A 16,156-nucleotide genomic window follows, 5' to 3' on the forward strand; every position below is an offset into this window, starting at 1 on the left:
TTCTTCGTCTTTCCTTTGTGACTTGATCTGGACTTGTGATTTCACCTGTGAAAGGTCCTCGTGTGAAATCTCCCTCCCAAAGTTCTCATTTGTGCAAAAATACTTTTACAGCAACCATTTAGAAATATAACTGTGATCTATTTTTTATTGATGTCTTTTCATTGTATGTATTTGTTCTAAACATGTCCTTTTCCCTGATACAAACTATCCCTTGTAACAAAAATGACAAAAGAAAGTGTATAAAATGTCAATACACCAATTGTGTCTGATGTCATATGTGATATGTATATCCAGAGTTCCTAACTTCTACAACTGAAGGGAAAGAAAGGTGCATTTCCTCAATTCCTCTAGAACTCTTAGAACTACAGTGTTGGTTTTTATTGTGATGTTTTCCATTTGGATTGCCATAATTATTACATATAGTTTTCTTAGTCCTGCCTTAGTCTTCCCCATGCTTCTCTGAATTCTTCATGTTTTCCATTTCTTATATTATAGTAATATTGTACATAATTTCATTACATTCATGTACCAGTTTGTTTAGTCATTTACTGATCAATAGACATCTCTACTTTGTTTCTAATCCTTAACTACTGTTTATTGTTAAAATTAAAATTAATATAATAATAATTTCACCCGTTACACTATCAGGAACTTTTTTTTTTAAACCCTTACCTTCTGTCTTGGAGTCAATACTGTGTATTGGCTCCAATGCAGAAGAGTGGTAAGGGTGGGCAATGGGGGTTAAGTGACTTGCCCAGGGTCACACAGCTAGGAAGTGTCTGAGGCCAGATTTGAACCTAGGACCTCCCATCTCTAGGCCAGGAGCCACCCAGCTGCCCCCATCAGGAACTTTTAAAGTTGCAAATAATTGGAAGCAAAGTGGGCATTCATCAACTGGGGAATAAATGGCTGAAAAAATTATAGGCAAAGAAAAAGGAATATGATTGTGATGAAAGGAATGAGAAGGGTAAACTAGGGAATCCTGGGGATGCTGCAGAAGAAAATCAATAGAACCAAGAGGAAAAAATGCAGAGGATGTCTACAATAGCAACGCTATTCTACGAAGGGATCCACTGTGACTTCAGAGACCTGAGGCAGAAGATGTGGAGGTATGCATGCTTCTTGCTTCTTGGCAGAGAGGTGGGTGGGCTATAGGAGTAGAATGAGATGTGTATTTGCAGACATCCCCAATTGTCTTAATTTGTTAAAAGATGGAGAGTGTTAAGTGGTGCAGTGGATAGATAATTGGAGTTAGAAAGAATGGAGGTGAAATCTGGCTTTGGACACTTACTAGCTGTGTTACCCTAGACAAGTTTCGTAATCCTGTTTGCCTCAGTTTCCTCATTTGTCAAATAATCTGGAGAAGGAAATGGCAAACCATTCTAGTATCTTTGCCAAGAATGGATGACAAATAACACATGTATAACCCAGTGGAATTGCTTGTCAGCTTCAGGACATGGGGAAGGAAAAGGGGAGGGAAAATGAATCATGTAGCCATGCAAAAATATTTTAAAATAAACTAATTAATTAAAAAAAAAAAGAATGGGTCACAAAGAGTTGGACACAATTGAACAACAACCTGTTAGAAGGAAGGATTCAAGGATTCTATATGGAGAGGGAGAGATCACCAGAAACAAATAGTGATGTAAAAGGAGAATTGATACAAAATCTGGGAAAAAGGAAGGTGGAAGGAAAGAAAATTCCTCCCTGAGTATAGATCAGCAAATTATCAGTACTTTAAAATCTTAAGAAAAAGATTAAGTGGGGTGCCTAGAGTCACACAGCTAGTATGTATTGAGGCAGGACTTGAATCTATATCTTAATTTAATTATGCCACTCATATAATAATAGCATCTACCTCAAAGTGAGTTAATCTTTTGCACATCTCAGTGTACTACATAAATATGAACAATCTATCTGAAAGTTGTTCAGGGTTTTCCTGTCCCACTTAAGTTGCACCCCACTGTGACTTTAAACAAGATCTAGTCTCTTTTACTTTTTTCCCCATTGATGCATATCATTCTCATTTTTAAAAAATAGATTTCTTTTCAGATGTGCATTCTTTTCCTTCCCCACTCTCTCCCTCCTAATGAGAAAGCAAGAAAACAAAATCTCTGTTACAAGAATAATTGAGCAAAACAAATTCCTTGCTCGCTTCCCCCAATGTCTCAATTTTTACTCCAATTCCATCACTTCTCCATCTGGAGGTAGGTAACATGTTTGATCTTGAGTCCTCTGAAATTGTGGTTTATCATCATGTTGTTCAGATTCCTATGTCTTTAAATGTTGTTTGTCTTTAGAGTGTTCTTAACAGGTAAATTATTCTTGTGGTTCTGCTCATTTTACTCTGCATCAATTATAAAATTCTCAGGTTTTTTGAAACCACTCCATTTTCATCTTTTAGATTCTTACCACATAGAAAAAAATTTGTTCAGTCATTCCCTAATGAATGGCCACATCTACTTTACCACAGAATTACTATAAATATTTTTGCATATAAGGGATTCCTCCGCCCCTTTTTCTTTGATCTCTTTGGAATATGGACCTAGTAGTGGTATCTCTAAACCATGGGGCATGCAAAATTTACTGGTTTTTTGTGCCTAGTTACAAACTGCTTTCCAGAATGGCTAGACCAGTTCTTAGTTCCACCAACAGTACACTAATGTATCTATGTTTCACAAAGCATCTGCCATCTCTTTTTTGCATCAGTTTTGCCAATCTGATGGGAGTGAGTCAGTGGAATTGGTTTTAGATTTAGTTTAATTTGCATTATCTGATTATTAGTGATTTTGCTCATCTTTCCATATGGCAATTGATATGAGAGCCTGGACCTGTTCTGCTGAAAACAGCCTATTCACATTCTTTGACCATTTATTAATTGGGGCATGGCTCTTATTCTTATAAATCTGAATCAGTTCTCTATATATTTAAGGAATGAGACCTTTATCAGAGAAACTTGCTGCAAAGATTTTCCTCCACTTCCTTATTAGTTCCCTTCTAATTCTAGTTATATTGAATTTGTTTGTACAAAATCCTTTTTAATTTTATGTAACTAAAATGATTCATTTTGCCTTATGTAATCCTCTCCATCTCTTGTGTGATATTCATGAGCTTTTCTCCTATCCATGGAAGTCATTGATAATTTCTTTCTTCCTCTCATTCATTTAGGAGTTCACTTTGGTTATTTAACAAAAACTTGTGATTACTGGTCTATACCCAAGTTTCTACCATATTACTTTCAAGTTTTTACAATTTTTTTGTTGAATAATCAAGTTTTTACAAGAGTTTTTGTTAAAAAATGAGTTCTTGCCCCAATAATTAGGATCTCTGGGCTTTTCAGACACTAGACTATGGAGCTCTGTGTCTGTTGTTTTTTGGCAATTTCACTCACATCCAACTCTCTATGACCCCATTTGGGGTTTTCTTGGCAAAGATGCTAGAGTAGTTTGCCATTTTCTTCTCTAGGTCACTTTACAGATGAGGAAAGTGAGGCAAACAGGGTTAAAGTGACTCTCTCAGAATCACACAGCACCACCAAGCTGCCCTTGCTCCTGTACATCATGGACTTAACTGGTATTGCCGATCCACCTCTTAAGCAATTCTTCACCAGTCCTAAATTGTTTTCCATGATTATGGTTTTGTCGTTTCATTTAAGATTCGCACATGCCATTGTTATCCCCTCCTCCCTCAAGACCTTTGTTAATAGACAAATTAACCTTCTGGACTTGAGCCATTTCAGAGGAGACAGAAAAGCAGAATGGGAATAAGCGAGATGCGTCAGTGCTGCCAACCCGCTTCCCTCCTTAAAGGCCAACAACTTACTCTATAAATCTCTTCAAGCAACAGCTTTGCACAGTTCCTGCCAAGGTCTTCTGGGAGCACCGCCGCTCCCTGACCCTGGGGGTTGGAAGCCAACTCAGCACTCAGAAAGGTACCATTGGTGGTCTCGGCCACGAGTGAGAGCCCAAAGCCCGGAGATCTGGAAACACACACACACACAGAGTGCAATTTTGAGTGAAGCTTAATCAAACGGTCACAGCTGCTCTAGAGCGAAAGGGTGGAGGACCACCAAGGTCAAACTGTGTTACTCAAATTACTCTCCTCTCTCGGCCTCCGTTTCATTATCTATAAAAGGAAAGGGAGGCATCAGAGGATCTCCAGAGTCCTTTCCAACTCTAAATGCCACAATCCTATAAGTTTTATATCTTTCTGACAGCACACTCTATAGCAAAGCTGCCTGGCGTTACACCAAGTCTCATAATCAGAGCCGGTGGTCTGCAGGATAATTTTACATAGCTAGATGTGAGGGATCAATAGACAGATGCCAGACCCTGCTCATCCCACCAGAGAAGGCAAAAATAGATTTCTCTTTCTTCGTTTCCCTCCAAGACAAATATCCTGTTATGTTTCCCTCCATTTACATGGGAGGAAACCGATTAGCCCACAGTCACATAGCTTGTGAGCCTAGATTCTAACTCTGCTCTATAGGGATGCTGGGCTCGTTGTACCATTCCATCCCATTCAATTTGTACCACTCAGTTGTTTTAGTTCTGACCGTGGTCCCTGCAGAAACCACCAGGGCAGAAATCGGAGTCCGGAATAAACGAATTCTACAAAGAAGAAGCCTCTCCTCGGCTCCATTAGAGCAGAATATTTGAACTGAGTATTAAAAATGATTCGATTTGCCCAAAGCTTTTCATGAACAATTCTGTTATCTAACAGGGTGCTGGGGACATAGTAGGGGGTTCTACAAATACCTATTTTCAATGAAGTAAATAAAAAAGCTCACTATTTAAAGTAATCCTTAAAGATGATTTTTTTCCTTATCTGTCAATACATAATTTTTCTTTCATCAATCCATATTTTCACATAGTTCAAAAAAAAAAAAAAAGCTTTTAGAATCCAGCACAATTTTGGGAGAAGAGGTGTTAACGTCCTTGTTAATTACTTGACAACAGAATAACCTATTAACAGTCATGAACTGGTTCCCAAAAATAAATAAGGAGAAATGGTTTTTGGTGGTTTGTTTCATTAAGGGTGGGGAGCAGGAAATTTCCAATATGGAAACCCCCTCTGGCAAGTTGTAAGTTGTCTGGAACTTATAGTCTTAGAGGAATGCTGGGCCGGGGCCACTGAGAAGGTCTTGCCCAGGATGACAAAGGCCTCCAATTTTGCTGCTCAGTTGATTTTTCAGTTGTGTCCAACTCTTTGTGACTCCATTTGGGGTTTTCTTGGCAAAGATACTGGAATGCTTTGCCATTTCCTTCTCCAGTTCATTTTATAGATGAGGAACTGAGGCAAACAAGGTTAAATGACTTGACCAGGGTCAGAGCTAGTAAGTGTCTGAGACCAAATTTGAGCTCGGGCCCTCCTGTCTTCAGAACTGGCACCATCTATCCTCTGTGCCATTTAGCTGCCTAGAGGTGGAATTTAACCATGCACATCCCTCTTGACTCCTATTCTGGTACCCACTACTTCATGTTGCCACTTCTAGATTCATAATCAATGTTTTAGAAGTGCATTTGTAAAACTGTAAGGAAAAAGGAGGGTGGAGTGAGGATTAAATCAATGATTATAGCATAGACTTAAAAAAACCCTTTGGGGATCATCCTGGCCAAGAATTCTTTACCTAGAGCCTATGAACTTCTTCTTTAAAATATTTTGGTAACTATTTTAATATGTTTCTCTTATAATCCTATATTTTTTTAATTTATGCATTAAAAGCATTATCCTGAGAAGGGGTCTCTACACCAGAATGCCAAAGGGGTCTAGGACATAAAAAAGGGTTGAGAATCCCTGAATTCTACCCCCTAAACCCTCATTTTGTAGAAAAATAACTGGGATGCAAGGTAGTTAAATGTCTTACATAAATAATAATATGTAAGAAACAGCCAAGATAGGAACCCAGGACTAAGAGGGTTGGCCCAAATTCAGCACTCTTCTTCACTCTAACACAATGATACTCAAGGCAATTTTTAAAATAACCTTAAAACAAATATTAAGCCACATGGCTAAACAATTTTTAAAGGGCATTCATAGAAAAGACGACCACCCAGGATTTAAATACTCCATGAATCAAATATTTACCCAAGAGCCCACCTACCTACCAACACTCATAAGGATAGATGTGGCTCTGGAGCTACCATCATGAGGGTTAAGATTATAGATTTAACGCCCCAAAGGGGTTTTTCAAGGAGGCTTGGAGCTCAAATAAGGCAGGGCCACCTCCTTCTCAGGTCACCAAGCAAGTCCGTTTCCTGCCTACCACAAGCACGTGCATTGCCCATGAAAGGTCTGGGCCAAATACTTTAAAAAACAAAACTGCAGCTGGTTTGTGGTGGGCCTCCAGCCTTCGGTGATGCCAAAGGCCAGACACAGAGGGGCCTTGTTCATTCATCACGAGGCTCCTCCTGCCATCCATCCCCTCTCTAATTCTTTTTCCCTCCCCTTTAAGAGGCGAATCATTTAACTTCCTTGATGAGCCTCAGTTTCTTTCTCTGTAAAATAGATAAGACACTGAAGGACATTCCAGACTTAAAACCAAAATGAACAATCCTTTATCCTCACCTTCAGCAAAGTTTTGGGTAGCAATAACCTCTAGTTTGTCATTATAAAGGATAGAAGGTATTAGAATGTAAGCAAAAAATGCATCCTCTGGGCTGTCTACCTCCCATCAAAGCAATTTCTTTTTGGAAGCATTTGGACCACAAGATCTCTAAGGTACCTCCTCCCAGCTTGGACATTCTACATTCTGAGGTCTTCTCCGCCATAATTCTATGTTCTAAAATCCCTTGTTGCCCTGATAGTCTAAGGTTTCTTTCGATGGTAATATTCTAGGCTTTAGGTGCTTCAGAGTCCTGTATTTCTGTGTTTTATGCTTGAAGGTGCCTTCTAAAGTTTCTCATCTCCTGCTCCAAAGAGTAGGTTGTCCCAGTTTGCGTCCCTTGCAAAACTACAGGGAAGCACAGTGCACAGACCACCAGGCATATTGTTGGGGGGGGGGGGGGGGGAGGTTGAGGTTCAAATCTGGCCACAGAATCTTCCTACCTGGGTGATCCTGGACACCTTAACCCCATTTGCCTGGCCCTTGCCCTTTCTCTTAAGAATTGTTACTAAGGGTTTAAAGAAACAAACAAAAAGACTGCAGCCAAGGATAACAGCCCCTTCTTCCTACTTCCTCCAGTACAGTAGCAGTACAGTACACAATGGTTAATAATAATTATTGTTGGATTATGGGTCCCCCTGTTGAATAACAGATACATCTGGATTTGGAGGGAAGAGTGCTTATGCAAAAATACCTGCTCTGCCATCTATGAGACCTTGGACAATTAAAGTTCTTCTTCTCTTGAACCCCAGTTTTCTCCTGTGCAAAATGATGATCTCTAAGGTCTCTTCCAATTCTGAATTCTATCTTCTGATTAGCCAGGAAATGTATTATTAATTTAATAATGTCATCATTATTATATTTAGTAGTAGTATCAATAATCATATCGCATTTCTGTTATATGTAAGGTTTGCCTCTTACAAATGCGGAAAACTGAAGCAGAGATCTGAAGTGACTATTTCTAGTTTATACAGTTGGTAAATTGTGTTAATGGGATTTTGATTTGAGTTCTTAGAACTACACAGCCAATAAGCTTTCTGGAGGAGGGATAACTTATTTATCTTGACGGACAATTGATTCCAGTGGGACTCGATATTGTCTCTTTGTGGTAGGAACAGTCTTGGACTTGGAGCCACAATTTCTGGGTCAGAGCTCCAGTTCTGAAGCTTAATAATGGTATGGATCAGACCCCTTATGTCCTCTACTTGATTTCAAGTTGCTTGAGAGCAAGAACTTCTTTTCTTTTTCTTCCTCTTTTCTTTTCTTTCCTTCTTTCTTGCTTCAAGGCCAATTCTCTTTGCCACATAATTCTCTCACCATAAACCTTGCACCCAGAGAGCACCTCATCAAGAGTTTTCAAACCAATCTGAATTCTGCATAGGTTTTAAGCCTTAAGAATTTACAAGACAATCTCCTGGCACAATTAAATGGATCACAGGCTATTTTCCTGGCTGATCCTGCTAGGGACATCTTAAAAGCTGCTTCTGAGACCAACTTCCACAGTTCACACGAAAGAGACAAACCCTTTGCACCTGTCCCCAGATTTAGCCATTTAAAATTTCTGATGCAAGGGAAACAAAAGAAAATAACAAAAGTGTTTTCAAACTCTTCCCCCACCTTCAAATGGCATCACAGATACTTACTTTCCAGAGTTGACCCCTTTCATATGGTCTGTGTAAATATAGATATCAGGAATGAATTTGTTAAGGATGTTCCTACAGGACTCCACGATGCGGTTGGCAATCTGGGGCGATACTCGTACAGAGTAACTGTTATCTGAAGTTAAGGAATTGGTTTGTGTGGTCCCAGAAGACAAAGGAAGAAAAAAAGGGGGGAAGAAATGCAGGAAAAAGCTTTGGATATATTCAGGAGACTAGGGTTCAAATTCTGATATATTAACTGCATGCCTCTAGACAAATTGCTTCCTTAATCTCCTGCTTGGTAAATCTCGGAACTGGTGCAAAGGGAGAAAATATCTAATGGGGAACCACAAGACCTTTTGGTATTCAGTTTCCTTCTCCATAAAATTAGCTAGAGGACTCTAAGGTCCTTTCCAAGTCTGTATCCTATGATCAACTGTCTCATCTTCTCAGCCCAATGTGTCTCAAGGAAATTCCTTCACTATTCAGGATCTCTAATCAATTATACCTACCCACTCCCCATTTACTTCATTTATTTCAGGTTGTCTTCTTACTAAAATAATAAATAAAAAGCAATACCTTATCAAACTACCCAGGCCTTTAAGAAGATATTCTGTTCTCTGTCCAGCATCCATCTCCATAACCAAAAATAACCTGACGTTTATGTATATAAAGCCAAGCACTAAACAGTATTCTATGCCAGGTCAGTGGTCCTACCCTAGCCCAAGATTCGGGTTTGGGTCCTGATAGTATATTTAAACAGGGGCTCCTTCTACAAAGATCTTAAAAAAAAAAAAAAAAAAAAAAAAAAAAAAGGATGAGGCTCATTCCTGATGATTCTGGGACTGACAATTCCAACTCACTTTACAGATGAGAAAATGTAGCCTCAAGGAGCATTAAGTCACTTGCCCAAGATCGCATAGTATGTAATAAAAATCAGAACAGAATTTGAACCTTGGGAAATTATATATTATACTGTTCTCTCTTGTTGCCCAAGGGCTCCAAAATGGTTCAACAGATATTTTCATTTCTTTTTTAAAAATATGTCTTATTTTTAATGCTACCTTTTATATCACATTAATTTTTGATGATATCCCTCCCCCTCCTCACCAACCACCAATCTTGAGAAGGAAAAAAGAAGAAAAAAATAGTTCAGCAAAACTAGCTTGTGCTAGATCTCACAATTTAGGCAATAATCCACATCCTTAACCCCACAGCTCAGTAAATAAAGGAGAGAGGTACATTTCAACTCTTGCAGAGCTAACCCTTGCCATTATAATTGCACAGTGCTCAGTTTCATTCAATAGTTATTTTTTTAAATCCTCAATACCCACATTTAATTTTCATTACAAAAATAAAGATCTCAGAGTTGGGCTAATGGAAAGAGCACTAGATCTGAATTTGGGAATACTAGGTTCAAATCTCAACAGAGCTACTTTCTGGCAGTATCATCTTGGGAGAGCAAGCAACTTTTCTGGGCCTCGATTCCCCATTTGTAAAGAGGGAGTTGGATCACATGTTCTCCAAAGGCTCTCCTAATTCTAACAAATTCCTGAGATTCTCCCCCCACCCCAAATATGTCCAACTCTGAATTTCAATAGCCTCTTAACTGGTCTCCCTCTCTCATATGTCTCTTCCTTCTCCAATCTGCCTTATACATGACTACAAGTTCAGGCATAGTAAATAGTACAGAAATTTTTTAACTGTTTTTATGTTGTTAAATATTTCCATTTTAATCTAGTACTGGTGGCATGAGAGTGTTGCGGGCTCCTTGCGACCCTCCCCATGTCTGACACCTCTGGTGTCATGTAGAAGGTGCTGGGCTAAAGTCAGGAAGACTTATGAGTTCAGATCTAAATTCTCCTTAATAATAGGTGCTACTCAATTCTTTTTTGGTAGCAAAGAATTGGAAATTGAGTCTGATAGATGCCTATCAATTGGCGAATGACTGAACAAATTGTGGTATGTGTCTGTGATAGGATACTACTGCACTCTTAGAAGTGATGCCCAAGAGGATTTCAGAAAAACCTGGAAAGACTCACATGAACTGATGTAGAATGAAGTAAGAAGAACCAGAAGAACATTGGATAGAGTAACAGCAATACTGTACGATGAACAGCTATAAATGACTTAGCTACTCTCAGCAACATAACGATCCAAAACAACCCCAAAGGACTCCAAAGAAGGCACTGATAGAGTCTGAATGCAGATCAAAGCAGATAATTTTACCTTTTTTTTTTTTACGTGTCTTCTTCCACAATAAGACTGATATGGAAATGTTTTTTAATACAATAGCACATGTATAGCCAATATTAAATTACTTACCATCTTAGGGAAGAAAGTGAAAAGAGAAAATCTGAAACTTGAAATGATACAAAACAAATGCCAAAAATTGCTTTTAGATCTAATTGTGGAAAAATAAAACATCATTGAAGTGGAAAAAAGAAGAGTAGGTGCTATTTTTATCTGCTCCCTGAGTATCCTCTATATCATTCTGTCTCTTTGGAATGCCTTCCCACTTCTTTCCCCCATCTCAAGGCTATCCATCCTTCAAAGCCCAGTCCCAGATATACCTCCTTCAATAAGACTTTCCTAAATTCCTATTGTGCCCATTATCTAAAGAGTGATAGAGGGAGGGAAAAGGGGAGGGAAGAAGAGGAAGAGAGACAAAGAGAGAGGAAAGGGAGGGGGGAAGAGACAGAGAGAGAGAGGGAGAGGGAGAAAGAAGGATAAATAGAGAGGGAGAGGGAGAAAGAAGGAGAGATAGAGAGGGAGAGGGAGAAAGAGAGGAAGAAGGAAAGGGGGGAGAGAGACAGAGAAAGAAAGAGGGAGAGAGAGGGGGAGAGAGAGAAGAATAAAGAGAGAGAAGGGGAAGAGGAAGAGGAGAAAGAGAGGAAGAGGGAGAGAAAAGTAGGGGGGAAGAGATAGAGAGGGAAAGAGAGGGAGAGGGAGAGAGAGAGAAGGAGAGGGGGAAAGAGACAGAGGGAGAGGGAGAGAAAGAGGAAAAGAGGAGAGAGATATGGATGGAGAGGAGAGAGGGGTGAGGAGAGAGGGAGAAAGGAAGAGTAGGTAGAGAGAGAAAGAGGGAGAGAGAGACAAAGAGAGGAAGAGGGAAAGGGAGGAGAGACAGAGGAAGGGGGGGAGAGAAAGAAAAAGAGAAAGGGAGAGGGAGAAAGAGAGAAGGAAAGGGAGAAAGAGAAGGAGAAGGAGAAAGAGGGAGGAGAGAGAGAAAGGGAGGAAAGAAAGAGAAAGAAAGGAGGAAGGGAGAGGGAGAGAGACAGACAGAAAGACAGAACATTTATTAAATGCTTGCTATGGTACAAACAATAGTTCTTAACACCGGGAGTACAAATACAAGCAAGACAGTTCCTACCCTCGAATTGCTTCCATTCCAAGGGATGGGAAGACAATTCATAAAGGGCGACATGAAGAGGGAAGGGGTAGCATACTGTGTCGATGCTGAGAAGTGCTGTGGGTATCTGATGACTAATTCAGAGAAGGAGAAAGCTCACCTTTCAGATCCAGGGACAGAGCTGAAGGTTAGGAGGAAGGGGAGATGAGGATGATGGCCAGAGTGTAAGCATCACAGTGAATTCATTTTGGAATCAGAGGCCATGGATAAGACAAGATACCCAGCCTTGACACTTACTAGTTGTATAAACTTTGGCAAATCAACTTGTTCTGAGTCTCAGTTTCTCTTACCTATAAAATGGGGGCAATGACACATTTCCCATAAGGGTGTTGAAAGTAATGCATTTTGTAAACCTTAAATCATCAAAGAAACGTGAGCTGTTGTTAGGGAAGGGGAGAGGGACAAAACATATGATTTTATTAATATAAGGAAATCCCAGTTGAAGAAATTTCCTCTACATTTATGCCCATTATGTTTTCCAGTTTCCCTCAGAGACCCTGGCATAGAGCTTTGTCAGTAAGTGCTTGATAAATATTTGTTAATTGATTCCAAAGGCCAAGATCCAAAATGAGGAAAGAATTAAGAGGAATTTTTCGAGCCCTACAGAGTGCGGTTAGATCACACCCTCAGTCATAAACAGCTCCAAACAAACAGTCCCAGGCCTCACTCACGCCCTTTCCCCAAGGCAGGTATCTTACTTGTAAAAGCCTAATTGAAAAGAGTTTAAGTTCAGGCTGTCCCTCAATCCAGTCCTGTGATTCACTGGGGCCATTCACTCTCTTTAGAAAAGAACCAGAGCCAGAAACTCCTTTTCTCAAAATAACTACCTCCTATTTGCATTGTGCCTTTAGCTCTTCCCAAATTTATTCTGGTTTGTTTTCGTGACAATCTTGCGCAATAAAATCAGTACTTTTAGCCTCCTTCTCCAAAGAAGAAAACAGAGAAACAGGTTAAATGTCTTGTTAAAGGTCCTGAAGCTCCAATGTGTCCATCTCTTCCAAAAGATGAACTTCCTTGTCTGTCCCACTAGAGCAAAGGGTTTCAAGTGATTTTCATTCAAGCCCAACATCTCCATAAAGCTTTTCCTTATGCCCCCTCATTAATAACCCCTGCCTCCTCAGATGTCACATTATTGAGGCTGCTTTGTGTAGTGGATAAAGTCAGGCAGGAAGACTCGAGTTCAATTCCCACCCCAGACACTGAACTATAGCTGTGTAACCCTGGACAGAGCATGTAACCTGCTGGCCTCAGTTTCCCCAACCATAAAAATAGAAATAATACTAGCATGTACCTTTAAGGATTATTGTCCAGATAGAATGCTTAACAAACCTTAAAAGCACATAAGCATTACTGTTACAGTCCTTTGTTTTATAGTTCAAATATTCACAGCTGTACTCTTTGTGGTAGCAAACAACTGGAAACCACTGGTTCCCATTAATCAGAGAATGGCTGAACAAAATGTGGTAGAATGTAATGGAAAATTACTGTACTATGATGAATAGGAAGAATTCAAGGGAACATGGGAAGACTTGTATGAAGTGATGAAAAGCAAAGAACATAGTGATTCCACTATTATAGATGGAAATACTAAAAAGCAGCTGAACTTAGAATAATTGCAATAAATAACCTTGCTCCCTGACTCTGGACGATGCAACAAATCCTCCTCCTCTTGGAAGAGGAGGTACAGTTGGAAAGGATCTCCCAGGCCATTAAGTTCAACTCCTTCCTTTTCTAGATGGCAGAACCCAAACCAGAGAGGTTAAGGAACTTACTTTTTGGGTCACAGCTCTCAAGTGTTTGGAGACAGAATCTTAACTCAGTCCTTCTTGACTCTTAAGTCTAAGCTCTATCCATTGTCCCCTTTCGTTGCTTTTTAGTGAATTATGCTTAACTGTTTTTTTTTTTGGGGGGGGGGGTTCTAAGGGAGGGCTGGAGAAGGAGGTTAAAAAGGCACACTTTTTTTTAAATGGGAGAAGGAAGGGAGAGAGTAACCTACATCCTGACAACTGCAGGATTCCTTGGTAGCTTCCAAAAATTCCAAAAGTCAAGAGCCAAGAAGCATCGGTATGCTTCTATCGTCTCCCACGATAGCGTCTGGGAGGAGATCTGAGCCAGGAAAGGGAAGCTCTTTATGGAAATCAGCCCTCTGGGAAGCCCAGGGTCAGTCAACAAGGAGAAACATGATCACACCACGAGATCTACCACTGCCCTTGTCAGCCTCCACCCCAGCTTGTTTATCTGACACGTACTGGACCAGAAAGACTTTGTCCCAGTGCTGCTGGTGCAATTCCACGGAACAAAAACAAAGTGTCCCATTCTCTCCTCCATCAGGCAGCCAGGAGGGAGCAGCCCAGAATAAGAGGTCACTCAGACTGCCCAGACCCTGCCTCTAGCAGAAAACTAGTATCTGTCCTCTCCTGGGCCAGGACAGTTCTTTTTGGGGAAGCTCCCAGGAAAGGCAGAAGTTGAAAGAGGGGAAAATTCAGTATTGAAAAACAGATAAGAAGCAAAAGGTTCATTTCTGCCCAAAACAATCCTCACGTGGAGAAAACACTCCGCCAAACACAGACCTAAATTTAAACCTGCCTTGTAAGTAACTAGCCAAAAGCTGACCAGCTACACAGCCACCAGACCCCCTCTTCTGGCTCAAATAACAAAGAGTAAACCCAACTGAAAAGGAACATTTTGGGGAGGAGAAACTGGTTAAACTGAAAGTAAAATATTCAGATAATGGCTGTCTACAATTGGCTTTAATATTTTTAAGAGTTTTAAAGACAGGTTGCAAGATGCAAAATAAACCCACACAAATCATCAGCATTTCTATATATTTCCAACACATCTCAACAGCAAGAATTAGAAAGAGAAATTCCATTTAAAAATCACTCTAGACCAGTGATAGACAAACTATGGCCTGTGGGCCAGATGTACCCCACCCCCTGAAATGTTCTATCTAGCTGCAGAACATTATTCCTAATCTGACGAATACAATGAGTAGGATACAATACAATGAAACTTCGAAAGAGTTGCCTTGAAACAGACTGACAGATGAGCATTTCCTTTCCTTTGGCCCCCTCCTTAAAAAGTTTGCCCATCACTACTCTAGACAATATAAAATATTTAGGAATCTATTTGCCAAGACATACACAAGAATTATATGAACACAACTACAAAACACTTTCCACACGATTAAAACTAGATCTAAATAATTGGAAAAACATTGATTGCTCATGGGTAGGACGAGCTAACATAATAAAAATGACAATCCTACCCAAATTAATTTACTTATTCAGTGTCATACCGATCAAACTACCAAGAAACCTCTTTATTTAATTAGAAAAAATTATAACAAAGTTCATTTGGAAGAACAAAAGATCGAGAATTTCAAGGGTACCAGATATTAAGCTACACTATAAAGCAGCGGTCATCAAAACGGTATGGTACTGGCTAAGAGACAGAAGGGAGGATCAGTGGAATAGACTTGGGGTAAAGGACCTCAGCAAGCTAGCGTACAATAAACCCAAAGACCCCAGCTTTTGGGATAAGAACACACTGTTTGACAAAAACTGCTGGGAAAATTGGGAAACAGTATGGGGAAAGAGATTAGGTTTAGATCAGTGGTTCCCAAACTTTTTTGGCCTACCGCCCCCTTTCCAGAAAAAAATATTACTTAGCCCCCTGGAAATTAATTTTAAAAAAATTTTAATAGCAATTAATAGGAAAGATAAACGCACCTGTGGCCATCACCACTCCCTTGGATCGCTGCAGCACCCACCAGGGGGCGGTAGCACCCACTTTGGGAATCACTGGTTTAGATCAACATCTCACACCCTACACCAAGATAAATTCTCAAGTCTCAAGGGAGAATCTGAGTAGGCAGACAGTCTCTAATTTTACAGATGAGGAAACTGAGGCCCTTCGAGGTAAAAGCTCCTTGGTCATTACAAGGAGGAGAAGGGAATGAGCATTTGTTAGTCATCTACTTTTTGTCAGGAACTTTTTATCTTTTGGTGCTATTACGACTCCCATTTTATAATTGGGGAAACTGAGGTTGTGACTTGCCCAAGGTCATGCAGCTAATAAGTATCTGAGGCTGGATTTGAACTCATAGCTTCTTGATTCTAGACCCAGCCTTCCCACCTGCCTCTAATGAGGAATTGGTAACAGAGTAGAGGCAACTTTGGGTCCTGGAATCAAGTGTAGCTATCCAGGCATTGTATTGTGCTTGGTTTGGCAGGAGATGATAAAATCATCTGTTACTGACTGATGAACTATTCCAGCCTTCCACAAATTAAGAATAAGACAGTGAACCTATGTCTGAGAATCACAGCAGCAATTTTTTTAAAATCCAGGATTAGAATATCTAAAATACTAGTGATTTTTATTATAGAAACCTACTAAAGAGAAGTGAACTTGATTTTAAAAAATTAAATTAAAATATTAAAATAAATTTAAAACTTTTTAATTAAAAAAAAACTAGGATTCTGCAGGGGCCTGTTGAAT

The 16,156-nt window shown here is 39.8% G+C and overlaps 1 protein-coding gene across 1 annotated transcript in view; it reads right to left on the bottom strand.

Moving 5' to 3' along the window:
• Positions 1-16,156, bottom strand: part of RCL1 (RNA terminal phosphate cyclase like 1) — a 70,544-nt gene that overhangs the window by 10,477 nt on the left and 43,911 nt on the right. The window contains exons 6-7 of the mRNA XM_044656671.1: positions 8,248-8,373; positions 3,823-3,979 (exon numbers count right to left, since the gene is read on the bottom strand). Coding sequence (XP_044512606.1) covers positions 3,823-3,979; positions 8,248-8,373 — 283 coding nt within the window. The remainder of the gene's footprint in view (positions 1-3,822; positions 3,980-8,247; positions 8,374-16,156) is intronic.

The sequence above is a fragment of the Gracilinanus agilis genome, chromosome 1 (genome assembly GCF_016433145.1).
Source record: "Gracilinanus agilis isolate LMUSP501 chromosome 1, AgileGrace, whole genome shotgun sequence".
Lineage (NCBI taxonomy): Eukaryota > Metazoa > Chordata > Mammalia > Didelphimorphia > Didelphidae > Gracilinanus > Gracilinanus agilis.